Source organism: Panthera uncia, chromosome B4, assembly GCF_023721935.1.
Source record: "Panthera uncia isolate 11264 chromosome B4, Puncia_PCG_1.0, whole genome shotgun sequence".
Taxonomy (NCBI): Eukaryota; Metazoa; Chordata; class Mammalia; order Carnivora; family Felidae; genus Panthera; species Panthera uncia.
Genome location: NC_064809.1, coordinates 25,055,216 through 25,082,849, shown reverse-complemented (window position 1 = coordinate 25,082,849; position 27,634 = coordinate 25,055,216). Strand labels below are relative to the sequence as shown.

General features: G+C 37.5%; 1 protein-coding gene and 1 long non-coding RNA gene across 4 annotated transcripts in view; one reads left to right on the top strand and one right to left on the bottom strand.

Annotated features, from left to right (window-relative positions):
• Positions 1-13,072, top strand: part of MPP7 (MAGUK p55 scaffold protein 7) — a 295,481-nt gene extending 282,409 nt beyond the window's left edge. Inside the window, exons 14-17 of the mRNA XM_049626949.1 lie at positions 6,730-6,823; positions 7,835-7,943; positions 9,524-9,667; positions 10,166-13,072. Coding sequence (XP_049482906.1) covers positions 6,730-6,823; positions 7,835-7,943; positions 9,524-9,667; positions 10,166-10,345 — 527 coding nt within the window. The 3' untranslated portion in view covers positions 10,346-13,072. The remainder of the gene's footprint in view (positions 1-6,729; positions 6,824-7,834; positions 7,944-9,523; positions 9,668-10,165) is intronic.
• Positions 1-27,634, bottom strand: part of LOC125920032 (uncharacterized) — a 124,099-nt gene that overhangs the window by 33,316 nt on the left and 63,149 nt on the right. For all 3 annotated transcript variants that reach the window (XR_007456918.1, XR_007456919.1, XR_007456920.1), the window contains 3 exons: positions 23,994-24,351; positions 15,825-15,892; positions 14,251-14,372 (listed from right to left, as the gene is read on the bottom strand). This is a non-coding gene — a long non-coding RNA (uncharacterized LOC125920032). The remainder of the gene's footprint in view (positions 1-14,250; positions 14,373-15,824; positions 15,893-23,993; positions 24,352-27,634) is intronic.

Here is a 27,634-nt window from a genome sequence, read left to right as displayed (position 1 = left end):
TGATGCTTGACACAGGGTTGCCACAAACCTTCAGTTTGTTTAAAAGAAAAAAAAAAAATCTGTGAAGCAAAATAAAGCACAGTAAAACGAGGTATGCTTGTATGTGTGTAGTGCTATTTCATTGTACTTCAATTTGCATTTAATTGATAACTAATGATATTGAGTGTCATGTTGTGGACCCAGTCATTTATGCACCTTTGGCAAAATGCCTATTCAAATAGTTTGCCATTAAAAAAAAAAAATGCATTGTCAGAGGGCCTCAGTCGGTTAAGCGTGAGTCTCTTAATTTCAGCTGAGGTCACAATCTCACAGTTCATGACATCGAGCCCCACGTTGGGCTCTGCACTGACAGCACAGAGGCTGCTTGTGATTCTCTCTCTCTCTCTCTCTCTCTCTCTCTCTCTGCCCCTCCCCTGCTTGTGTGCTCTCTGGAAATAAATAGACGTGTAAAAAATTGCATTGTCTCATTGAGTTTTGGGAATTCTTTATATATTCTGGATACACGTCCTTTATATGATAAATAAGTTATACACCTATTCCTTCCAGTCTGTGGGTTAACTTTTCATTTTCTACTGGTGTTTTACAAAGACCAAAAGTTTGTAATTTTGACAAAGTCTCACTTATCATGTTTTGTGCTTATGTTCTATCTAAAAATCTTTTATGTCTCAGGGTCACAAAGACACTCTGCTTTTTCTAGAAGTTTTATAATTTTACATTTTACACTTAGGTCTTGATCCATTTTAAGTTATATTTTACGTTGTTACTTAGCAGACTTGCCTTGTTCCTGATCTCAAGGGAAAACAACTCCCTTTTTCACCATTAAGTGTGATGTTTACTCATCAATGCCCTTTATTTATTTGAGGGCATTCCCTGTGAATCCTAGTTTGCAGATGCTTTTTGTCATGAATGGCCACTGAATTTTTTTCTGATGATTTTTCTAGATACATTGAAAGGATCGTGTATTATCCTTCATTCTGTTAATATGGTGAATTCCATTGATTTCCAAATGTTCAGCCAACTTTTTATTCACGAGATAAACTCTACTTGGTTATGATCTCTTATCTTTTTAACAAATATATTGCTGAATTTAACTTGCTAATAATTTTGTTGAGGACTTTTGCATCTAAACTTTTGATGGAGGTTGGTCTGTAATGTTTTCTAATGTCTTTGATAGGTTGTGTAATTAGTTTGTACTAATATCATAAAATGAATTAAGCAGTGATTCCTCTTTATGCAAAAATATGTTGATGTAAGATTTGTGTTATTTCATTCTTAAATGGTGGATAGACTTCATTAGCCATCTAGGCCTGGAATTTTCTTTGGGGGAAGGTTTTAAAAAATAGATTTCATTTATTTGACAGGCTATTCAGATATTTTGCCTCCTCTTGTTTCAATTTTGATTCTTTATACTTTTCAAGAAATGTATCTGTTTCATCTAAATTATCAAATATGTTGGCATAAAGTAATGCATAATATTCTCTAATCCTTTTTAGTGTCCATAGGATCTCTGATAATAACTCATTTTTCATTTTTTATATTGGTGATCTTTGTTTTTCTTTTTTTAAAAGAAAGATCTTTGTTTATTTATGTTGAGAAAGAGAGAGAAAACATGAGAGAAAGACTGATTCCCCCAGGCATCCCTGTTCTCTTTTTCTTGATCACTGTAATTAGGTTTTTAAATTTTGTTGTTTTTCTTTATTGTCTTTTTTTTTTTTTTGTATTAATTTCTGTTATTATTCTCTTCTCCTTGGTTTGGGTGTACTGTGATGTTTTCTTTGTAGCAACATCTTAAAATTTTATTTATTTATTTTGAGAGAGACCGCAGGAGTGGGGGCAGGGCAGAGAGAGAGGGAGAGACAGGATCCCAAGCAAGCTCTGTACTGTCAGTGCAGAGTCTGATGTGGGGCTCGAACTCATGAAAGTGAGATTCATGACCTGAGCTGAAACCAAGAGTCAGATGCTTTACCTACTGAGCCACCGAGGTGCCCCTCTTTCTAGCATATTTTAAGATGAACTTTCAGTCATAGAGTTTAGATCTTCTTTTCTAATATAAGCATTTAAAGGTATAAGTTTCCTGCTTTGCACCATGTTCCATCCTGTAACTGTAATAGGTTGTATATTCCTTGTTATGTCCTTCACAATATTTATTATTTCATCTTTGAATCTTTATTTAGAAGTGTGTTATTTAATTTTCAGATATTTGAGATTTTCCTAGATATCTTATTACTGGTTTTTAATTATGTTATGGCTAGAGAATTTACTCTTTTATGATTTGGGTTCTTTTAAATTTGTTGGGACTTTTTATTGGCCCAGCATATGATCTTCCTTTTGACAAACGCATCATGTACACCTGAAAAGAATGTGTATTCTGCATGTATTGGATGTAGTGTTACATAGGTATTAATTAGGCTCCAAAGGTTGGTGGTAGTGTTTCGGTCACCTGTGTCTTACTGATATTTTGTCTAGTTCTATCAGCTGTTGAGAGGCATTAAAATCTCTTATTCTGGTTGTGAAATTGCCCATTTCTTCATTTAACTCAGCCACTTTTTGCATCATGTATTTTAGAGTTTTGTTATTATGTGTGTACAAATTTATAATTCTCATAATTTTCTCTTTTATCATTATGAAGTGTTCTTCTTTATCTCTGGTAATACTCTTTTTCTTGGAATCTCTTTTATCTGGTATTAAAGTAGCCACTTCAGCTGCCTTATGCTTACTGTTTACATGGTATATGTACTATCTTCCATCTGCTCACTTTCAACTTATCTGTGTCTTTGTAGTGAATGTGTCTTTCTTACAGACTTAATAGACATCACCCTTTCTATCTCTGCCTTTTGATTGGAGTATACAAACCAATTAACATTTCCCGAATTATGAAAATGATTACATTTAAGCTACTATTTTATTGTTTTTCTGTTTATCCTTTGCCTTCTGCTTTTTATTTCTTTTCTACTGTTATTTATTATTATTATTATTAGAATGGTTTTTAACGTTCCATTTCAGTTTACCTATTTGCTCTCTGCTTGTATGTCTTTGTATTACTTGTTACTGGTTGCTGTAGGGATTACAACATGCTTATACCTAATCATTCAGAGTGATCTTCATGCCATTTCACATAAAATATAGAAACCTTTCAATTATATAGTCCTTTTTGTGGTAACTGACAAATATATCATGTTTGCATACATTGGAAACTCTACCAGATAATATTAAAACTTTTAAATCAGTTGTATATGTATATATAATATATACATATATATATTTTAATATATATTTTAAGGAACTTAAGAGGAAAAAAGCAAACTTCTATTTCTATTCAACCATTCTTTCTGTTGCTCTTCATTCCTTGAAGATATAGATTTCCTTCTTAACATTTCCTTTTAGCCTAAAACCTTCCTTGAATATTCTTTTAGAACACATCTGCTGATAAATTTTCTTGGTTTCTCTTCTAACAAGGTGTTTATTTTGCCTTTTTCTCCTCAAGGATATTTTGGGTGAAATTCTTTTCTTTCAGTACCTTAAGTGTAGATATTATTTCATTGAGTTCTTATTTTTATGATTTATAATAATACAATAAATCTGGAATCAGTATTCCTCACATGTACTGTATTGGATTTTTCTAGATGCTTTCAAAATGTTTTTCTGTATCTTTGGCTGTTAGTATTTTGGTTTTAGTGTCTAGGCATGATTTTTCTCTGAACTTATCCTATCTGAGATTTGTTGAAACTTTGGGAATTTGTAAACATTATGTCTTCACCAAATTTTAGCAGTTTTTGGCTGTTATTTCTTCAAATACATTTTTTTTTTTTTTTTTTTTGCCTCAATCTCTTTTTCATCTCCTTCTGGCATCCGGATTACACATATGTTATACAGGTCCCTGGGGCTCCATTTATATCTTTTCAGTCTTTTTTTCTTCGTTGCTCAGATTTTATAATTTCTATTGACCTACTTCAAGTTCACTGGTTTTTTTCTCTGTCATCTCCATTCTGCTGCTGAGCCCACTTAGTGATTTGTTTCTGTTAGATATTGTATATTTCAGTTCCAAAATTTCCACTTGGTTCTTCTTTATAGTTTACATTTCTCTAAGAATGCATATCTTCGTTCATTTCAGGTGTATTGTCCTTTACCTTATAAAACACAGTTGTAATAGTTGCCTTATTCTTTGCTTGATAGTCCTAGTTAACTTCTTGTTCATTCAGAGTTGCCATCTATCATTTTCCCCTTGAGAACTGGTCCTATTTTATGTGTGTTTTTTGTATGTTGAATAATTTCTTTTAAGTTTTTTTAATCTTTATTTTTGAGAAGAGAGAGAGAGAGAGAGAGAGAGACTGACTGGGGGAGGGGCAAAGAGAGAGAGAGAGACACAGAATCTGAGGCAGGCTCCAGGCTCTAAGCTGTCAGCACAGAGCCCGACGCGGGGCTTGAACTCACGAACTGCGAGATCATGACCTGAACCAAAGTCTGACACTTAACCGACTGAGCCACCCAGGCGCCCCTAATTGCATTCTGGATATTATGAATGCAATGTTGTATCAACTCTAGGTCCTGCTTATAATGGAACAGAAAATACAGGATTAACTTTAGAAACAAATGGGCTCCTGGGTGGCTCAGTCAAACATCTGACTCTTGATTTCAGCTCAGGTCATGATCTCATGGTTCATGTGATCGACCCCCACATCGAACTCTGCACTAACAGCATGGAGCCTGCTTTGGATTCTCTTTCTCCCTCTCTCTGCCCCTCTCCTGCTCACATGCTCTCTCTCTCTCAAAATAAATAAATGTAAACAAAAACAAAAACAAAAAAACCTGAGGAGTTGCAGTGCGAATATGGCAAGCAGCCCATCCTTCCTGCTGATTACAACTAAAAACTCTGGCCCCAGGACAACTGTCTGAGCACTTTGAAAATGAGTAAAGCAAGCAGACTATATAGGGGAATCAACATTCTGGAGAATGTTTTTACTTTAGCAAGTAATCAAGCATTTTATGTTTAGACTATAAGTTCTGTCTCATTGTGAGTTGTGGTTTAAATCTCAGTTCAGTTCTCTTTTAATTTTTTTTTTTTTAACGTTTATTTATTTTTGAGACAGAGACAGAGCATGAATGGGGGAGGGTCAGAGAGAGAGAGGGAGACACAGAATCTGAAACAGGCTCCAGGCTCTGAGCTGTCAGCACAGAGCCTGACGCGGGGCTTGAACTCACGAGCCGCGAGATCATGACCTGAGCCGAAGTCGGACGCTCAACCGACTGAGCCACGCAGGTGCCCCTCAGTTCAGTTCTCTAAACCTCTTGCTACACTGGTTTGGGTCATCTCTGTCACATGTAGTTCGGGGGAGTCTGATACTGGTGTACAGAGTTCACATCTCAGCTCAGTTTTCTAATAAGCCTTTTCTATGTTGGTTTGGATGTGTTCTGTGCTGCTGTTATTGAGGGGTTAGGCTGACACTTCTGTGTCCTAAACTCTGTTGTAAAATGTTGCTATGTTAGCTGGAGTCCAAACTGCATGTGTATAGCTCAGGGTTTCTTCTTCAGCTAGTATTCCTTCCTACTCAGGATTAGAATATCTCCTCCAATCTTCCTGGATTACCTCCACACACTTCAGTTTTTAAGGACTTTTTTGTTTTTTAATAAGGGCTCCTACTCTGCAATTAAGTCACACATAACACCATGATGCTCTGTGACTGTTCCCACCCTCAGGGCAAAACAAAGAGGAAATAAAAGTTAAAACTCTGCCCCATGCCTGTTGATTTCCCGACACAACCTGCTTTATTTATTTTAAAAGTGCTGGGGGGGGGGGGGGGCCTGGGTGGCTCAGTCAGTTAAGCATCCAACTTCGGCTCAGGTTCTGAACTCACGGTTCAGGGGTTCGAGCCCCATGTCGCACTCTGTGCTGACAGCTCAGAGCCTGGAGCCTGCTTCGGAATCGGTGTCTCCCTATCTCTCTCTGCCCCTGTCCCACTTGTGGGCTGTCTCTGTCTCTCAAAAATGAATAAACATTTTTAAATAATAATAAAAAATAAAGTGCTCAGATAGTTTGTCTTGGGCGCAGAGTTTTTAGTTGTAATCAGTAGGAAAGATGGGCCGTAGTCAGTCTTTCACGTGCCATATCGGCACTGCAACTCCTTAGGTTTGGTTCTCGTTTTAAAATTAGTCCTTGTGTTTTCTCCTCCATTATAATTTAGTAGCAAATAGGTAAAATTACTGAATGTTTGGGGGTTCAGTAGTATTCTAAGAAGGTGTTTATACTTTTGCAAAGGAGGAATGAATGGCACCTGGAGATCTTTGACTTCGTTCAGTTATTGATGGCATCCTCCCTATCTGCTGTGTGTAGAAGAGTAAAGTCATTTCAGAGTTTACCTTACAACCTAGTGGGCGTTAGACTTGCTTCAGTGAATATGATAATAAGTATGATAATAAGCATATTATCTGCGAAAGAAACGAGTTTTTCCTCGAGGGTTAAGATAACTTTTTATGTAATTAACATATTAGAGCACCTTCAAGATAATGAATAGCACAGACACAATGCAGTTTAATTTTGAATCGATCTTCAATATGTTTTTATATCGATGGAAATTCTGAATTAATGACACTTTATTGGCTAATTGGCTTTCTTGAGAGTTTTTAAGTCTGGTTTATGAAAAAGCACTTTTAATACATGATGATTTCTTTTTCAGTATGTTCCTCAGGATGGTTGATACAGACTTTTGTAAACTCTTTTTAATTAAATCACAGACACTACCAGAGCAAGAAGAAGCCAGGAGAGTGACGGTGTGGAATATATTTTCATTTCCAAGCATTTGTTTGAGACAGATGTACAAAATAACAAGTATGTGGAAGTTTTTTTGTGTGACCATTGTTTTTAAGCATGTGCCTACGTGTCCAGTTTTAGGCAACTGAGCCATTTGAAATATATTTTCAGTTTTATAATATTTGAAACTGATAAGAAGGTGATAACACTTGTTACCAATCTTCACCTGTAATTTTTTAATAACCTAGAGCTTCTGTGTTTGTGGTGAGTTAAGCGTGTAGGAATTATTTTGAAAAATGAGGGAATGTTCCTAGTATGTTATTGTGACCTCAACTAATTGAATCTTAACATATGTGAATAGAATTTTATTTCAGAAAACTAACAGCTATGTCATAGATCCCTACGTCCACACTCTCCTCCACACACACTTCTCTCCCTCACTGACTCTTCAAAAAAAAAATTAAAATAATGTTAATCGCCTTGCTTGTACTAAATCCCCTGGCCAGCTCGGCTTCCTCCACCTCCCCAGGTCTTCCATTTGCTTAAGCATGGATAATGGAGGGTGTTGGGGAGCAATGTGTGTTTTAATGTAGGATTTGGGGATTTTATTGAAACATCAAAATGCTTTTTTTCCACGTTTGGCACGGCGATTGTGTTTTTATAGCACATAATCGGCTGCCCTGGTTCCATTAGCCACCAACCAGTTCCCGCTGTAGTTCTAAAGCTGAGCTTGGTTATTCCGTAGCGCATGGTGAAATTTCAGTAGTTTCTATTGTTTGGTTTATTCACTGTTTTATTGCATTGCATTAGTTCTGAAAAAGAGGTGATGGCAAACAGAGTACTGGTGGACTAAAGTACTTTTTTCTGTTTCAGTGTAATACAAGCAAGTGTTACTGATGTGAAAATGTAAAATAAAAGATTTTTTTAAATTGACATTCTGGAGTACTTGGCCCTATTTATTTTATTGAACACAGTAAAAGAAAATTACATGTTCAGCAAGAATATCGTTTATATATATGAATTATGTCTTTCCACTTATGTGTATAATTAATTCACAAATGGCTCTGACACATGTCCGATTTCCTACAGGTTTATTGAATATGGGGAATATAAAAACAATTACTACGGCACAAGTATTGACTCAGTTCGTTCTGTCCTGGCAAAAAACAAAGTTTGTTTGTTGGACGTGCAGCCTCACGTAAGTGAACAACGAACTGTTTTTAATGTTTATTTTTGAGAGACAGAGCATGAGAGAGGTGGGCAGGGCTGGTGCGGATTGAGAGGGAGAGAGACAGAATCTGAAGCAGGCTCCAGGCTCTGAGCTGTCAGCACAGAGCCTGATGCGGGGCTTGAACTCATGAACTGCAAGATCATGACCTGAGCTGAAGTCAGACGCTCAACCGACTGAGCCACCCAGGCACACCCCAAGTATACTGTATTCTTAAGTATCATGTATTATTATAAGTGTTTGCAATTTTTACAATGGACATTTTGGTTCTTGGCCCTCTTTGAGTTTGACTCTATACATATCCTAGAAGTGTAAGCCCCCCACGTAGAGCTGTGGGGCGTCTCACAGGAATTATACTGAACGAGACCGTGCTCGCAGCTGTCAGGGAGATCTTTGCCAGCATCCTGGGAACGCTTGTGAACACTTTGGACTGAGGGTGCCAGTGGATGAAGCCATTCAGTTCTTGTCGAACCACATATCCTCCAGCAGAGATCCAACCTGTAGCATCTTCCTTGTTACCCAGGGATCACAGATTCTCACTTCACTGATGGGTACACCTTAGGGTGCACAACCTCCAAGAGCCATAATGACCCAGAGAAGCCCTTGGCTTCTCTTCAGGAAGATGAGTCTGAAGTAAAAAGAGTCCCAAGAATCAGTAGGGTGATTGACTCCTTAACTTGGGCGCCGATGAGGAATAGGATGCTTCTGCTTATACAACCCCTCTCTGCCGGTGCCCTGGCTCTTGTTGTGTCCAAATCCCTCAGCGTGGTTCCAGCGGTATGTCCACAGAGCCTCACCAGCCGTACAGCCCATCTCTCCCCACCCCCACCCCACATAACCTGTCTGCCTAACTCCTCAGGGGAGTTTGTGATTTGTATTCACATTCTAGGGAGGCTCTGACTATGGCTCAAGAGTATCCCTTAACTCCCACCCCTTTACCAATCCCCCTTGACTGCAGATGAGTCCTCAGAAGCGTAGTGTAAATAATATAAAATATTGACGGGGAAGTGTTGACAAGCTTCATGGAGAGCAGGAAGCTTGCCCTTTTAGGACACTCCGAAGGACAGAAGGACAAAAGGAGAACTCGTGTGAGATCAGGAAAAGGCTTACATGGGATGTTTGGAAGACTTTCATGTGCAGACAGCTTTTTAACTCAACGGCATCTTCTAAGTATTTGATTTAAAAACCAGTTTTATGATATTTTTAGCTGCTTCTGTTCAGTATTATGACATTTCAAAACATTTTAAAAGGCAAGTTCTGTGCTCTGACATCTTTTCAGGGGTATTCATTAATACTGATATTCATTAATTAATAATTTATTCAACATTCTATAATATTACTTACTAATATCATTAACATATATTCATATATAATTTATTGATATTAATATTTATTGTCAACAACTAATTGAATAATATATTGAAAGAGCTACTGGCCTGAATTAGATAATTTTAAGGAATTTTCTCCTTTGAAAGAAACTTCAGTTTGACTGTAAAATTCACTCATGACATTATAAAGAAATGTAAGAAAACTGCTTTTCTTCCTTGCAGACAGTGAAACACTTAAGGACCCTAGAATTTAAGCCCTACGTGATATTTATAAAGCCTCCATCAATAGAGCGTTTGAGGGAGACAAGGAAAAATGCAAAGATTATCTCAAGCAGAGATGACCAGGGTGCTGCAAAGCCCTTTACGGTAAGTACGATGATGCTTAGTAAGAAGACATAAGTGCTGCTCAAAATCCTACGTGCAGTAGCCACTGCCTTTGGAAGATGTAGTAGACAGTGTGATCCAAAAACCGATAAAAGATAGATTGTATCCAGGCACATACATTTTGAGTGATTGTACTGTAATGGCTTTTTTGTGCTTCTATGAATAGATCTTTATGTTCTATTGAGCAAAACATCCCTGTAATGATAAGTTAGTGACTGACAATCCCGAATTTTGGGAAAGGTGGGAATTTTGACTCTGTCAGAGCAGTTTAGTTACAAACAGATCAGAGAGAGAGTATTAGAAGCTATGACCTCTGAAGAACTTGTTGTTCAAGAGGGTCATTTTCATTTGTGGCTGAGATGAAAGAATGAACACAGAATAGCATTCAGTAAACCAGTTGTGGAAATGTTTGCATCCGTGTAAAGTGATGTAATTGCCTGGTTAATCTTTTTTTTTTTTTTTTTTTTTACTTCCTTGTAGGAAGACGACTTTCAGGAAATGATTAAATCTGCACAGATAATGGAAAGTCAATATGGCCATCTTTTTGACAAAATTATAGTAAATGATGACCTCACCGTGGCATTCAATGAGCTAAAGACAACTTTTGACAAGTTAGAGACAGAAACCCACTGGGTTCCAGTGAGCTGGTTACATTCATAACTAAGGGAGGTCCCATGAGCATCTTTTCTGTAGAGTGCATGATGGAATCAGTTACCATTTTGGTGGTAGGGTTTTTTTTTAATCTATATCACTGTTGTAGATGTGCAATCTTGGTTAAAACTGAATGCTGGTTTTGTTTGTATCTTTTTACAGCCTTATTTCAAACACAATATTTGAGTATAAGATCCAAAATCAAAATCCGCACAGTACCGTATTCTGAGCAGAGCTTTGAACCTTCTGATTGTCTTTAACATGCAGTTCTAGCTCCAAGATGAGGTTGGACGTTTTAGAGAGAAATAGCTAGAGAATAGATATTGGAGTTCAGTGCTTCAGACGTGGGCCCTGCCATCAAGTTTGTGGGTTAGCAGTTGAAGGTATTAAGTTAGCAGCCTTGAAAAGCTCCAAAGAAACAGGACATCTTTGCTCTTCTTTGGATGGGTCATTATAGATTTACCCAGGCTAACAGTAAGGCATCCCCTTATTATTTTAAAGTGCAACCTTTTTCTTACATATATACAATATATTCACAGTGGCCTTCGTGTTATAGCTTGAGAAGGCCTTTTCATGACTACATATCAGTGACTCAAATGTTTAAGAAGGGAAGATGGACTTTTAAAAATGATTATATCCGTAACTAAAAGCCTTTCCTTATGGTATTCTTTATCAGGATGGTAATATCTTGGGGCAAGTAACGATTATAAAGGACGTTTTTATTTGTCAATCCTCAAACAGGAGTTCTAGAGTCACCGAAGAGGTGATTCTAGCTGGCTTTGGATTTTCCTAATAAATTGTAAGAATGTGATACCTATTCTAAAAGTAGATGTTTTACATTACATCTAAAAGTAGATGTTTTAACTGATACAGTTAAAAATGTGATCCTTTTTCACCTGTGCAATTGATCATATATTTAAATTGCACTACGACATATTTTAGAAAACTTTTCATGTAATGTTAACTTACCTCGGCATCATCAAAATAATTCTTAACACTGGTCAGATACCGTCCTAATCTTGCCATTTTTCTAGACTTTTAAGACAGACTCTTGTATTGTAAATATTTAGATGGGCTCTCATTTTTCTTGGTTACTACTGAACTTCAAACAATTCACGTAGCTCAAGACCGTAAAATGACCATAAGTTGTATAAGAGAACATGTCATGTCATTCTTGCCTGCAGTAAGACCCGGCCAATCAAAACTCACTGCATCTGTAACTTCCAAACAGAAAATATTTTGTTTGTTGATTTGTAAAGAGAGTTTAGATGTCATGTTCAAAGAAAAATAGAACGTAGTGAAATTTTATATATTTATGAAATATTTGAAAGGCATATTTTTTTAATTATCAAATGGAGCTATTCGTAAAGTAAATTGTATGTAAAGATGTCGTAACTTAAAATAGTTGTATATGTCAGGGTCAACATTCCATGTAAATATTTGACCTTTGTTCATACACAGACTCACAAGCGTGTTCTATGTGCACGGCACATTTGACATAGCATTATCCACTGGATTTCCTTCAGACAGGTCAGATTTCACATTAGAAACAGAGACAAAAACTCTACTGCAATAGCCTTGATACACACACTAATCAGACTAAATGTTACTTAACATGATCCAAATAGCAAGTTCTATGTTTATTAACTAAATAGCAAACAATTTAGTTTTTTAAGATAGCGGGGAAAAGGGTCCCCAGATCTGATGCTAAAGCCGTAAAGTTATATGGCTGCTCTAAGAAAATACAAGTCTTACGTAGAGAGTTTGGGTAGAATATATTCCTCTTTGAACACAGACTAAAATTTCCTATAAATCAAGACTTCCTGTACGAAGAGTAATGGGAAACATGTAATTATCTAGGCAGTGGTCTGAATAATTTAGGCAGTCCACATTCTTTACCGTGGAGGTAGAGGGTAAGTGTAATGTTATGGAAACTGAGTGCTTTTTGCTGTCGGTAGCAATGGGGTGTTATTTGAAAATCTAACTGTCCAGACCGTTCTCCCTTTTCACACTAGAGCCGAGCAATGTTCTTTTAAAAATGATAAGGAATCTTTTATTAGATAGTCTACATGGTGTTGTAAGTGACATTTATATGGCCACGTGGATGCTTAGAGCTTAGGTTAAAACTGAGTTAGGCAGGGCCACGGGCTTGTTGACAATTGTAGCAAAAGGCCCTGGACTCTGTCTGCACCCAGACCTCCAACGCCCACAGAGATGCGTGTGGGGCTCCTCATGCACTAGTTCTTGGAGCAGCCGGCTCCTAGCACAGAGTGTCAGCCACCAGTGGAGAAGAGGAATGTTCGTATTTTTAAGTCCATAGATTTAAAATCCAAGATCAAGAAGGAAATTCTGTACTCCCATGATTATCAAATCGCTTAAAAATAAAAAGGTAAAATTGAAATATTCTTCCCCCTTGTTTTACTTCCTCATATAAATGTTAATATATGTAAGGCTGACATTCCTGGCATTGTATAATGATTGAATGTATCTAAATTGTAATATAAAATCGACAAAACATGTAATCTTCGCAGATTTACAAAAACTGTTATTCAAAGCTTCTCGAAGATCTAGATTTTTATTATTTATTTTCGTCTTAACTAGTAAAGATTTATAAATGAATGTAATGGAAAACCTTTGATCTTAATAAAGTGTCTTCAAGTTACTTGTCTTCTTTCTGCACAGTTGTTTTTGCACTTGGGTATTTGGTACACTGTTTCCCATGGTAGAACAAATTCTCTTTTCTACTCTGATATCAAGGTTTTGTTTGAACTTGCCATGTCTGAAATTAAACTTCATATTTGTTTCAGTCAAATATTTATTGGCTTCAACAAGGCTGTTGAAGAGATGGAATTCGCTAGTCTTGCTCCTACCCGTACAGTGCAGCCATTTAAAGAGGTCGAGGGTGGGTGATCTGGGCCCATCTGTGATGGGAACATCCCTTCCCCCACCCCTCCCCATCAGGAATCCAAGCTTTATCCACATCCTGTTCCTGAACAGGTAGAGCAAAACTAAACCTTCTTCTTTAGCTGTCCCTGAGGACAAACTGCCACCTGTTCATAGAGACAGGCTAATCAGTATTGTCCTTGCTTCAACAGCTGAACCAGCTAATCCCAGCTCTGGTTCCACCCAAAGACTGTACAGTGGAGCTGTCAGGAACATGGGCTCCAGAGCCAGAATCCTTGAGTTCAAGTTCCGGTTTGGTCTATGACCGGCTTTGCAACCTTGAGACAGTCGTGTAACCTCTCTGGTCCTCATTTTCTGGTCAGAAAAAAGGAGATGATCATACTGCTCACCTCATGGGATTGTTGAGGGCTTGAAAGAGCTGATCCATGTAAAGTATTTGGAACAAAACTTGGGATAGAAGTATTTAGTAACTGTGAACTCCTGTTTTATAATGATTATTCTCACAGCACACAGTTTTAATATAGCTCTATAAATAATCACCCCATAGAAACAGTGCTCCATTAGCAGATTAGCCGGAAGTTTCCTCATAATTTCTATGACCGTTTTATTATTTAGAAAACAGCCATTACTTCCAAGTGCTACATCAGGACCTAATCAAGTAATCCTCAGTAGGGTAGTGAACGAATTTTTATTTTTAGCCACTGGTATGCAACGTAATTTATATCGATTTGAAAGAAATGTCCCTTAGTTGTATTAATGCCCTTTCTTCTAACACACTTCCTTTCCAAATGTTTGCCCACTTACCCTTAAGCTCCTGGAGGGCAGGAAATATTTTTTCTAACAGCTGTCTTACACACAGGCCCAGGAACTGCCAAATTGTACTTGCTAGTCATCAAACATCTGTATGATTTCCATTCACTATCTCATTTAGTCCTCACAGTTCCCTTAACATGAAAGATAATATCTTCATCTTTTACAACTGAGAAAAGTGAGGGGCAGGGCTTAAGTACCTTTTCCAAGGTGACAGGTGATAAGTCGTGGAATCAGGGTCAGGGTCCGCCTTCCTCCGACCATGCTATTTTCGTTGCCCTGTGCTGCCTGGTGTTGCTATAACTGGAGCCAGAAACATGAGCTGGAAACATGAGATTAGGTAATTTGGAGAGGGTTTATCCTTTTTACGCGTACAGTTTATAATTTTCTCAAAACACTGTTGTTGCTTTAATCAGAACTTGATGTACCTATGCCTGTGTGAACAGGCTAATCCACAAAAGGTGGCTATTACCAGAAGTATACCTGTGTAGCATAATGTGCAATTTTTGTTTAGTCTGCCTGAATCCCGGCCTGCAGTGATGAATCAGGACAATCTGCATGTTGCAGAGATTAATCGGAGCTGGTCGTGCTACCCAATTCCAGCTATAACATCTGTTGGAGAAGCTGCGAATAAGACTTGTTCCCCTGATTTAAACAACTGCATGAGGCAAAAGATCTTTTATGCCCCTGTCCCCATCCTTTCTGTTTGAGATACTTCAGGTATTTTGTGATGCTTGTCAATTTGACAGCCATAATCCCAACCTTAAACCAGGGGACAATGGACCATAAAGGCCAATCGATAGAGGATGACCTTTGAAAAAAGAAAAGATCCTAAATCTGTCACATCATTGAACTGTTGAACTGATCCTGGGACCTCCTCATTCCACGAATTGCTAAATATTCAATAAAGGTTCTTCTCATGGACTGTTAGGAATATAAACTGGTACAGCCACTCTGGAATTTGGCATGGAGGTTCCTCAAAAAATTAAAAACAGAACTTCCATATGATCCAGCAATCCCAGTTCTAGGTATTTATCTGAAAGAAATCACTGTCTCAAAGGGACATCTGCACTCCCACGTTCGTTGCAGCCTTACTCAGAATAGGCAAGACAAGGAAACAGGTCCATCAGCAGAGGAACAGATAAAGAATTGGGGAAGCACACACACCCAAATTACTCAGCTAGAAAAAAGACGGAAATTCTGCCTTTCCCAACATGGATGGACTTTGAGGGCCTTTTGCTAAGTGGAGTAAGTCAGAGAAAGGCAAAAACTGTATGTTCTCATTTATATATGGAATCTAAACTCAGAAAGGAGGCAACCTCAGAAAGTAAATGGTAGTTTCCAGGGGCTGGAGGGTAGGGAAATAGGGAGATGACGGTCAAGGCTACAAACTTCCAGTTATAAGATGAATAAACTCTGGGAATCAAGTGTAGTATCAACACAGCAACTATAGTTAACGATACTGTATTATGTACTTGAAACTTGCTAGGAGTACATTTTATCACCAAACACACAAAAGAAGGTAATTATATGAGGTGATGGAAGTGTTAGCCAACCTTATTGTGGTCTCACAATATATAAATGTATTAAATTATCACATTGTACACCTTAAACTTATGCAATGCTATAAGTCAACTGTATTTTAATAAAGCTGGTAAGAATAAGTGTTCTAATGGCTTAAGTCACTATAGGGCTATTGGTGCTGAAAGCACTCCTAATGGTAAACAGCATCCATGAGTAACTCAGGTGACTCCCACTATTCACTTTCACTTACCAAAGGTTGTTTTTCTGCACAGCTGTCACATTCCCTGGAGTGACACATTGATTGAACTTGAAAGCACTCTGGAACCATAAAAATCATATCATCTCAATAAATGTGGAAAAGCATTTGACACAATTCAACATTCAATTCATGTTAAAAAACTCTCAGTGATGTAGGTTTAGAGGGAGCATACCTCAAAATGAATAAGGCCATACATATATGAAAAACCTACAGCCACATCGTAGTCAATGGTGAAGAACTAAGTGCTTTTCCCCTTGGTTTAGGAATAACATAAGGATGTCCATTCTCAGTACTTTAAAAAAATATTTATTTTGAGAGAGCAGGGGAGGGGCAGAGACAAAGAATCCCAAGCAGGCTCTGAACTGTGAGATCATGACCTGAGCTGAAATTGGGAGTCAGATGCTTAATTGACTGAGCCACTCAGGTGCCCCCCACTCTCACCACTTTTATTCAACAAGTACTAGCTACAACAACAAGAAATAAAAGGCATCCAAATTGCTAAAGAAGATGTAAAACGGTCACTATCTGCAGATGACATAATACTATACATAGAACACCCTAAGCACCCCACCAAAAAACTATTAGAAATAATCAATGAATTCAATAAAGACACGGGACACAAAATTAATACACAGAAATCACCTGTGTTTCTTAACACTAATAACAAAGTAGCAGAAAGAGATATTAAGAAAACAACTCCATCTGCAATTGCACCAAAAAGAAGAAAATACCTCGGTACAAACTTAACTAAGGAGTGAGTGACCTGTACTTGGAAAACCATAAAACACGGATGAAAGAGATTAAAGATGACACAAATGGAAAGAACCAATACATCCAAAGCAATCTACAGATTCAGTGTAATCCCTATCAAAATACCGACAGCACTTTTTACAGGATCAGAAACAAATGATTTTATAGAACAAACTGGAGAGCCCAGAAGTATACTCACACTCATATGGCCAATTAATCTGCAACAAAGGAGGCAAGAATATCCAATGGGGAAAAGACAGTCTCTTCAACAAATGGTGCTGGGAAAATTGGACAGCCACATGCAAAAGAGTGAAACTGAACCACTTTCTTAAGCTATACACAAAAATAAAATTCAAACTGAATTAAAGACCTAAATGTGAGATATGAAATAATAAAACTCCTAAAAGAAAACATAGGTAGTAATTTGAAATCAGTTTTAACAACAATTTTCTAGATACGTCTCCTCAGGCAAGGGAAACAAAAGCAAAAATAAACTACTGGGACTATATAAAAATAAAAAGCTTTTACACAGTAAAGGAAGCCATCAACAAAACAAAAAGGCAACCTATCAAATGGGAGAAGATATTTGCAAATGATATATCTGATAAGGGGTTAATATCCAAAATACATAAATAACTTAGACAACTAAACACCAAAAAAAAAAAAAAAATCACAACAATCCAATAAAAAATGGGCAGAGGACTTGAATAGACATTTTTCCAAAGAAGACTTACAGATGGCTGACACATGAAAAGATGCTCATCATCACTAATCATCAGAGAAATAACAAATCAAAACCACAATGAGATAACACCTTACATCTGTAGGAATGGCCAGAATCAAAAAGATAAGAAACAACAAGTGTTGGTGAGGATGTGGGGAAAAAAAGGAACACTTATGTACAATTGGCGGGAATGTAAATTGGTGAAGCCACGGTGGAAAATAGTATGGAGATTCCTCAAAAAATTAAAAATAGAAACACCATATGATCCAGAAATTCCACTAAGGGGTATTTACCAAATGCAAATGAAAACACTGGTTTGAGAAAAATATACGTATTTATATAGATGCATATATATAAACCCCTATGTTTACTGCATTATTTACAATAGCCAAGGTACAGAAGCAACTAAAGTGTCCATCAATACATGAATGGATAAAGGTGATGTGCTATACACACACACACAACCGTAAAAATAAAGTGATACTTTGTCACTTTGGACAACACAGATGGACCTAGAGGGTATTATGCTAAGTGAAATAAGTCAGACAAAGACAAATACAATCTGATTTCACTTACATGGAATCTAAAAAAAATGAATAAAATAAACAAAAAGGTGTAATAGACCATAAATACATAAAACAAACTGATGGTTGCCAGAGGGGAGGGTGTGGGAGATACCAGCTTCTAGTTATGGAATGTATGGGTCGCAGGGATGAAAGGCACAGCACAAAGAATATAGTCAATGGTATTATAATAGTGTGTCCTGGGGGCACCTGGGTGGCTCAGTCCGTTGAGTGTCTGACTCCAGCTCAGGTCATGATCTCACGGTTCATGGATTTAAGCCCCACATCAGGATTCTCCTCCACTCTCTCTGCCCCTCTCCTGCTCACACTTTCTCTCTCTCTCTCAAAATAAGTGAATAAACTTTTTTTTTTTAATCTGAAGAAAGTAATCTCTGGAAACTATAGGATGGGCCAAAGCAAGAGACTATATTTAAATTTTATTTTTCTTGGGTTCCACTTTTTTCCCCCATAATATGGATGAAATTTTAACCTTAAAATTAAAGTTTGAAGAAAATTGTTCTAATGTTTTTGGATTTACAAATTTATCATGCTTGTGAGTCTACCATTTTAAACAAAATAATATCTTTTAACTTGATTAGGCAACAATAATACCAAAGATTCCATCTGTTCAGTCTTTACTCTGCCCTAGGCATTCTAATTATTAATATATAACACAGAAAAGATCTAAATAGGAATATATTTGAATAACTGTAGTTACAGAACAATATAATTACTGTAAATGTTAAAGAGAAGCTATAGAGCATAAGTAAAAGGACTGGCAACAATAAGCCAGGCAGATGCAAACAAAAAGAAAGCAAAAGAGACAATAATAATCATATCAGCATTGAATTCCATGTTTATTACTTGGAACAAAACGTTCTCCTATAGTAATCAATGGTGCAAGCCACAAAAGGAAGAGCATTGAAGACATAGGCAAACCCTTGAGAATTATAATCAACAAAACCACATTATTCGGTTATTTTTCAAACACTTCTCTTAAATTGTGAAGAAAAATAGTTGTAGAAGGTCTGATTTTCCTAATTTCTTAGGCTGGTCTCATAGCCACGGAAAGAATGCTTTGTCCTGCAAACTGAAATCACACCTTCTCTTCAAGAGCCCCACCGAGCATTTACGAAACCCAACCCCAAAGTAAGCCACAAGGAAAACCTCATTAAATTCCAAAATCCTTAAATAGTGTCAATGGCATTTTATCTCCACAGTCCAATGGAACTGAAAATGAATGACAAATAGAAACGAAAGGGAAAAAACCACCTAGAAAAATTTTGTAAATAAGTTTTAAGTATTCTAGCCATCGAGGAAATAAAAATGAAACTGCAGATTATTCAGAAAATAATGAAGCTATCAGTCTATGAAATATGACTAAAACTGAGCTCCAGGAAATTTGCCTTAAAAGCTTTTCTGAGGAAAGAAACAAATAAAAATAAACATCGGCTCAAGCCACTTGGGAACAGATGACGAGTGGTGTTTTGGCTAGGTTGTAATGTACACTGAGTTCTCCATGAATCCACTACCATGTGAATCAAAGGAAGATTGAACTTGATTTTTTCAGAACACAGTATGAGTTTTTCACCATTCTGGAACCTCACGTCACTAATGGCAATACCACTTGTGACACCTGCGTCTCACTCATGTGGCATGTGCAGTGACTGCGTGCATTTGACTACTGCCATCTTTAGAGAAGGGCTGCTTGAGTGTGCACGTATCAAAAGATATATTCTGTTCTCAAATGCTTCCCTTTCCTTTCTTCTTTACCTTACAGTGGAATTTCTTCTTAATTCTGCAGGTTACACTGTCTATGGATTTCATGTCAGGAGTGCAAAAGGGATAATACAAAATTTGTCCTATAGAAAGGGATCGCTGAGTATGGTAGGGTTGATTATTGGATGCATAGCCATTCAAATCCCACCTCTTTTGCACCCTTTTCGTTTCACTGTGCATCCTGTGTTAATAGTATATTTTGATATGATGTATATATAACTGAGCATACACTAGCATCCTTGCGGATCCTGCTGCTATAAACAGGCTGCTGAAGAAGAAAATATCTTTAAAGTTAGGAATAGTTTCAGAAAACATCTAATAAGATCGAATAAAAAGACAGACATTACTGCAGACCTAAACATTAAGTTAAAAAAATCAAGCTAATAGATTTTCCTAGAACATAATTTTAAAAGGATAGGGATGCAAACTGAGAAAAAAAAAGTGTGGAGATGTGGAAAACAGATCCAAGACAGCCAGTATCTATCTACCTAGTAGGATCTCCCATTAGGAGAAAATTATATTAAGACATGATATAAATCCTTCTCTAAATTAAAGATAGGTCTTCAGATTTAAAGATCCAGATATTTATTTTGTAAATTTGTAAACCTTATCAACAGAGAAAGAATCCCATAATGAGAAAGAAAGAAAGAAAGAAAGAAAGAAAGAAAGAAAGAGAGAAAAAGAAAAGAGAGAGAAAGAAGGAGAAGAAGGAAAAGAGGAGGAGGAGGGGGAGGAAGAGAAGGAGGAGAGGTAGGGAGGGAGCGAAAAGGAATCTGTTGGGCATCAAACATCTCATGCGCAACAGGGTGTCATATGGCAAAGGACACATTATGTAATGTGGGAAAAATGAGTATAAGCTGAAAATTCTATAACCCAGATTATCATTCAAGAGTGACAATAAAATGAACTCATTTAGACATACAAGAACTTAGACATATTTACCACCCCTATATTCTTCCAGGAAGAAAGACTGAAAGATGAACTCTAGCAGTTGAAAATGAATTTATGAAAAAGGCATGAATAAAACCAACAGTGATCAGTAAAAGAATGAGAACAATTTACAGACAATGCTAAATGATAAAGATTTGGGTTCAAATCACTGCTATCGTACTTATCTATGTCACCTCATTCCATTTACTTATCCTTCCTGGGCCTTCATTTCTTTATTTATAAGATGGAAGTAGTAATAATAGGATGGGTCCAAAAGAGTTTGTTGAGATGCTCTACATAAAGCCCTCTATGTGGTATTTGTATCTGGTGAATGTTCAATAAATATTAGCTATTATGGGCTTCAAATTGCTAAAACATTTTTTGGAGGGTAATTTTGCAGTTCTATCAAAATTTAAAATACACATGTCCTTAGACCAAACAGTTTCATTTGCACGTTCATATTTATACTGGAAGGTTAATTTATTAGAATTTAAGTAGAATTTATTATAGAAAAAAATATAATCAACCCTATTATCAGTAAGAGAATGATAAATGGTAATATTCTTTTAATTATTATGCCACTATTTAAAAATATAAGGAGGTTTTTTGGTATTATCTTATTATAATGTACTTATTAAATAATGTGTATATATTGACCTAAAGAGTGCTACAAAATGCATATACATAAAATGATATGGAAAGGTCCAAACCTTCTAGTACAGGCAGTGCACCCGGGGAAGGTACAGGTACTGGAGAGTCTCGCTTTCCAGTACATCCCTTTCTGGATTATTCAAATTATTTTTTTGTTTAGACCGTTCTACATTTACAGTTCAGTTTTTAAAAGATGAATAAATGTCTCACAAATAGCACATCTCAATTTTGGTTACAATATATTCTAAAAGTGCTTTACTTGGTAACAAGTGCATCTGAAGTGGTAAGGCAGATTTCACAAACTGTGTGCCCTTCCTGGCGATGCATGGCGTTAATCTGTGCCCAATTTTGGAATCCTGATCTATTATGAACGTCAGTGTTCACACATGTTCTCCCAGTTCCTTTCCCTTAACTCCCCCTATGCTGTCACCAAGACACCATTGCTTAGGTTTCCATCCTTTTCCATCCTTCTCTTCTACAGGCTTTCCCTGACAATCTCACTCACTCTATGACTATACTTATCGGAACAAAGGATGAGCACTAACATTCACTGGGCACCTATTTTGTCCTAAGAACTTTTTAAAAAGCTTATTTATTTATTTTGAGAGAGAGAGAGAGAAAGAGGGCATGCACACACGAGTGGGAGGCGGGGCAGAGAGAGAGGGAGACAGAGAAACCTAAGCAGGCTCCCAGGCTCTGTGCTGTCAGCACAGAGCCCGATGTGGGGCCTGATCTCACAAACTGTGAGATCATGACCTGAGCTAAAATCAACAGTTGGGACACTGAACTGCCTGAGCCACCCAGGTGCCCCTATTCTAGGAACTTTTAACAAGCCACCTCATTTACTGCCCACAACAGTCTGAACAAAAGCAGTATCCTTGTTTTACGAATAAGAGAGATGCACAGAGTCTAAGAAACTTGCCCAAGGTCATCCCCCAGTATATAGTAGATACAGCATTTAAACTCCAAGATGCCTGGTTCCAAAACCATGTTTTACTATCCTTTAAACCATATCATCTTCTATACATTTAATCACACTCATTGTGATTTTTTGTTTATATGTTACAGGCACGATACCTTTTCACTCTCTGCCTTGGTTTCCTCCTCTGTAAAGTGTGGATAATCCTCATTAGGATTGTTATGAATATCAATCCTGAGTTAATATTTGTGACAATGCTCAGAACTGTGCTTGGTACATTGTGAGTGCTACAGGTATTTGGTGGTGGTGGTTTTCCTTTTAAATTCTACCTGAATCAGATTTCCTTGATTAACCCTCATATATAAAAATGGTCACTAGCACCTGTCAGTTGTTTCAGAGATGTCTCTTCTTAACCCACTGCCAAGTATTTTAGCATCCTTTGCTGGACCTATTCCAATCCCCCTCCACCCCTCCAGTTGGCCCCTCTTCTGCAGTCTGGCCCTGCTGTGATTCATCCTCGATATTCCCAGCTTGGGTGATTTTTCTAAAACATAAATTTGATTAGGATATTCTCTTGCTTAAATCCTTGTGATGTCTTCCAATGCAATTTTAAAAATGGGCCAAAAATGTGAACACTTCACAAAAGAAAATCTATAAATAGCTAATAAGCACATAAGAGATGCTTAACATCACTAGTCAACGGGGAAATGCAAATTGAAAGAAACCACAGTTTCTACACAGCCAGTTAGGCTGGCTAAAATGAAAAAGACTGACCATGCCATGTTACGGCATGGATGTAAAGCAACTGGAACATTGCTGAAGGGAAGGAAGAATGGTAAGCCACTTTAGGAAACAATTTTGAAGTTTCTCAAGTTAAGTGTACTTTTATCATTCCACTTCTTGATATTCACCAAAGGGAAATAAAATCATATGTTCACATAAACACTTATACACAAATGTCCACATCAGGATTATTTGTAATATCCCCACACTGGAAACAGCCTACATGTCTATCAGTGGGCAGAAGGATAAACTAATTCTAATATATCCATACAAGGGAACAGAACTCCAGAATAAAAAAAAAAAAGTACACTAATGAAACATGTAACAATATGGAAGAATCTTAAAACCGTTATGCTGAATGAACAAAGCTAGACAAGAAAAGAGAACATCATGTATGGTTCCATTTTTTGAAAGTTCCAAATAATTTATAATGACAGCAGATCAGTGACTGCCAGAGTTTGGGGAAGGAAGAGAAGTACTATGAAAGGTGTGAGGAAACTTTTGGGACCAATGGATATATTCATTATTTTTAATTAGGGTAATAATTTCACAGGTAGTACATTTGTCAAAGCAGATTACATTACACTTTAAATGTTAATTTAATATTTTTACCTCAATAAAGCTGTAAAAAGTGAGACAAATTCTGAAAGAATAAAAAACCACACACACTCATAAAGACTGTGTCAGGCATCTGTCTTCAACACAACACAACACAAAACAACCCAATCCTAGTATACAGAGTATTTTGTGATTGGCGGGATTTTGACCTTCATTTCCGTCCTCGGAGCTCTCTGGCACCCCACACATATCTCTGGAACACTGGTCAGATACATTGTATTTATCTGCCCTTAAGTTTGTCTGCCCCTGTATCCCAATCTCTGTAGGATGAATGCAGAAAAGGTTTGGCCACAGTGGGCGCCTCTCCCCCACGGCAAAGCCTGGTAGCTCAATAATTTGTGGAAAGGTAGGAGAAACAGTGAAAACTTATTTGACTGGACAACGGAAGACCCCTTGGTAGTCTCTGGAAGTGCTATCCCGGGTAGTGGGTGTTTTAGACTTACGGACAGGTTCTTCAGGAAGAAGGAAAATTAACCTTGGAACTTTCCACATGGAGATCTTCAGGTGGTAGAAATACGCATGGTATCCAGCAGACAGCCATTCCCGCCGTGAGGTAGAAATACCAACTGTAACGAAAACGTGGGACCAGCTTCTCTCAAGAAATAGACAATAAAAATCAAGCCCTCCTTTTTGGGCACATTTTATATAACCCATCATGAGTTAGAGAATATTCTTTAGAACTTTCACATAGCTGAGATGAATAAAATACTTTTATAAAGTAGACTTCTTTCATCCTCATAGTCCCGAAAGATCAGTTCCTCTTCATAACTTGTGTCTTTTTCACCAGTAGCTTTAATATTCCTAAAAAAAAAAAAAAAAAAAAAAAAAGAAAGAAAATACTATGGGGGCTCAGCCCTTGTAAGGCTGGCAGGAGACATTCTTATATGCAAAATATTACTTAGTTGAGATTTTATTCTGTTAAACTCTTTACCTCACGTACCTAAATTTGAACTCACCTTCCTACCAAAATCCCTCTGCTTTCTGTATTCTCAGCCATAGTTAATGGCTCCACAGTCCCTCCAATATGTCCAGTTAGACTCTCCCAGTCTACACTAACCCCTCCTTACTCTTCACTGTCGTAGGCAGAATTAAGAGATGACCCCCAGAACCTCCACCCTTTGGTGTACAAACACCTTCCCTCAGTTTTTCAAACACTAATGTAGGTGCTGCTCTAAAAGCATGTGGCGTTTGTAACCAAGATTCCAAATCAGTTGTTTTTTTTAACTTTTTTTTTTAACGATTATTTATTTTTGAGACAGAGAGAGACAGAGCATGAACGGGGGAGGGGCAGAGAGAGAGGGAGACACAGAATCGGAAGCAGGCTCCAGGCTCTGAGCCGTCAGCCCAGAGCCCGACGCGGGGCTCGAATTCACGGACCACGAGATCATGACCTGAGCTGAAGTTGGACGCTTAACCGACCAAGCCACCCAGGCGCCCCCAAAATCAGTTGATTTTAAGTAGATTATTCTGGCCTAATCAGGCATGGCCTTAAAAGGGACTAAACTTTTCCTGAAAAAAAGAAAAGAAAGAAAAAAATGAAGGAAAGAAAGAAAAAGATTTGAAGTGTGAGAAGGATCTGACACTAAGGAGATTCTCTGTTTCTGGCTCTGAAGACGGAGGGGACCACACGTCAATGAACGCAGGTGACTTCTAGGAGCTGAAAGTAGCCCCTGGCTGACAGAAGAAAGCTAGGATTGCAATGGCAGTCCTACAATCGTGAGGGACTGAATTTTTTCAACAACCACACGAACTTGTAAATGGACCCTGAAGAAATGAGCAGTAAGCACCGCTGTTACCTTGACTTTGGCCTTATGGGACCCTGAGCAGAGAACTCAGCCACACCACGCCTGGGCTTCTGACCTACAGAAATGTGAGCTAAAAATGATCATTGTTCAAAACTGCTAACTCTGTGGCAGAGTGTTATGCGGAAATAGAAAACTAGGATGTTCACCCCCTACATACATTCTGCCACTGAATCCTATCAAATCTCTTAGCTTCATTCTAACATCTCTCTCCCTTTTTATTTTATCACAGTAACAACACTCAATATAAGGTCTATCTTCTTAACAGACCTGTAGGTGTACAATATAGTAGCATCCTCTATAGGCACAATATTGTACAACAGATATCTAAACTTATTTACCGTATAAAACTGGAGTTTTCAAATTTTAACTCTAGTGTAATTAACCTACAGTGTTAGTTTCAGGAGTATGATATAGTGATTCAGCACTTCTATACATTACTCTGTGCTCACCACATAAGTGTACTCTTAATCCCCTTCACCTATTTCTCCCACCAATCCCCCACCCCCACATCTCCTCGTATAACCATCTCTTTGTTTTCTATAGTTCAGAGTCTTTTTGTTTGTTTTGTTTCTTAAATTACACATGTAAGTGAAATCATATGGTATTTGTCTTTCTCTGTCTTATTTCACTTAGCATTATACTCTCTAGAACCATCCACGTTGATGCAACTAGGAAGATGTCATTCTTTTTTTATAACTGAGTAATATTCCATTGTATACCACATTTTCCTTATCTATTCATCTGTCAATGGACACAGGCTGCTTCCATAATTTAGCTATTGTAAATAATGCTGCAATAAACATAGGGGTGCATGTATCTTTTCAAATTAGTGTTTTCCTATTCTTTGGATAAATACCCAGTAGTGGAATTACTGGACCATATGGTAATTCTATTTTTACTTTTTTGAGGAACCTCTATACAGTTTTCCAGAGTGGTTGCACCAGTTTAAATTCCCACCAATAGTGCAAGAGCGTTCCTTTTTCTCTACATCCTCACCAGCATTTGTTTCTTGTGTTTGATTTCAGCCATTCTGACAGGTGTGAGGTGATAACTCATTGTGGTTTTGATTTTTCATTTCCCTGATGTTGAGAGATGTTGAGCATCTTTTCACGTGTCTGTTGACCATCTGGATGTCTTTTTTTGGAGAAATGTCTGTTCATGTCTTCTGCCCATTTTTTAGTTGGGTTATTTGGGGTTTTTTGGTGTTAAATTGTATAAATTACGTATTTTTGGATACTAACTCTTTACTGAATATGTCGTTTGCAAATATCTTCTCCTATTCAGTAGGCTTTTTATTTTGCTGATTGTTTCCTTCACTGTGCAGAAGCTTTTTATTTTGATGTAGTCCCAATAGTTTACTTTTGCTTTTGTTTTCCTTGCCTTAGGAGATATCCAGAAAAATGTTGCTACAGATGATATCAGAAATTATTGCCTGCGCTCTCTTCTAGGATTTTGAGGGTTTCAGGTCACACATTTAAGACTTTAATCCATTTTGAATTTATTTATGGCGTAAGAAAGTGGTCCAGTTTCATTCTTCTGCATGTTGCTGTCCAGTTTTCCCAACACCATTTGTTGAAGAGACTGTCTTTGCCATTGCAGATTCTTTCCTACTTTGTCAAAGGTTAATTGACCATATAATCATGCGTTTATCTGGGATCTCTATACTGTTCTATTGATGTTTATGTCGATTTTCTTATGCCAGTACCATAGTGGTTTTTACTGTTTGTTTTTGTGTGTGGGTGGTGGTGGTTTCTTTTAATAACCGGAATGTATTGTTCTTTGATATGCTTGTTGAAGATGTTCTGAGCCCAGCACACTCTTTTTGTCCATTATATATTCCAGAGAATTGGCATCACCATTTGAGTTGCTTCCTTCTGTTATAATTATACCCACTGTTATGCACAAAGTTCAGTACAGGGTCTATAATTTGAGGGGGTACAGTCTCAGTTTGAGTCCCTGTTGATCTGAGGTGAAGGTGTGTTGACTTGTCATGAGCAGGCAGAAGTGCACACTGACTTGAGCAGGAGGGCAGCTGGACTGTGGTTTGGGGAAGGACAATGGCACCATGTGTGATGGGAAAGTGGCTAGTTTTGCTCCTGGTTTAGTGGTCAGGAATTCCTTTAACTTTTGTTTGTCTGGGAAACTCTGTCTCTCCTTCTATTCTGAATGATGGCCTTGATGGATAGGGTATTCTTACCTGCAGATTTTTTTCCTTTCAGTACTTTGTATATATCCTGCCCCACTCCCTTCTGGCCTGTAAAGTTTCTGCTGAAAAATCC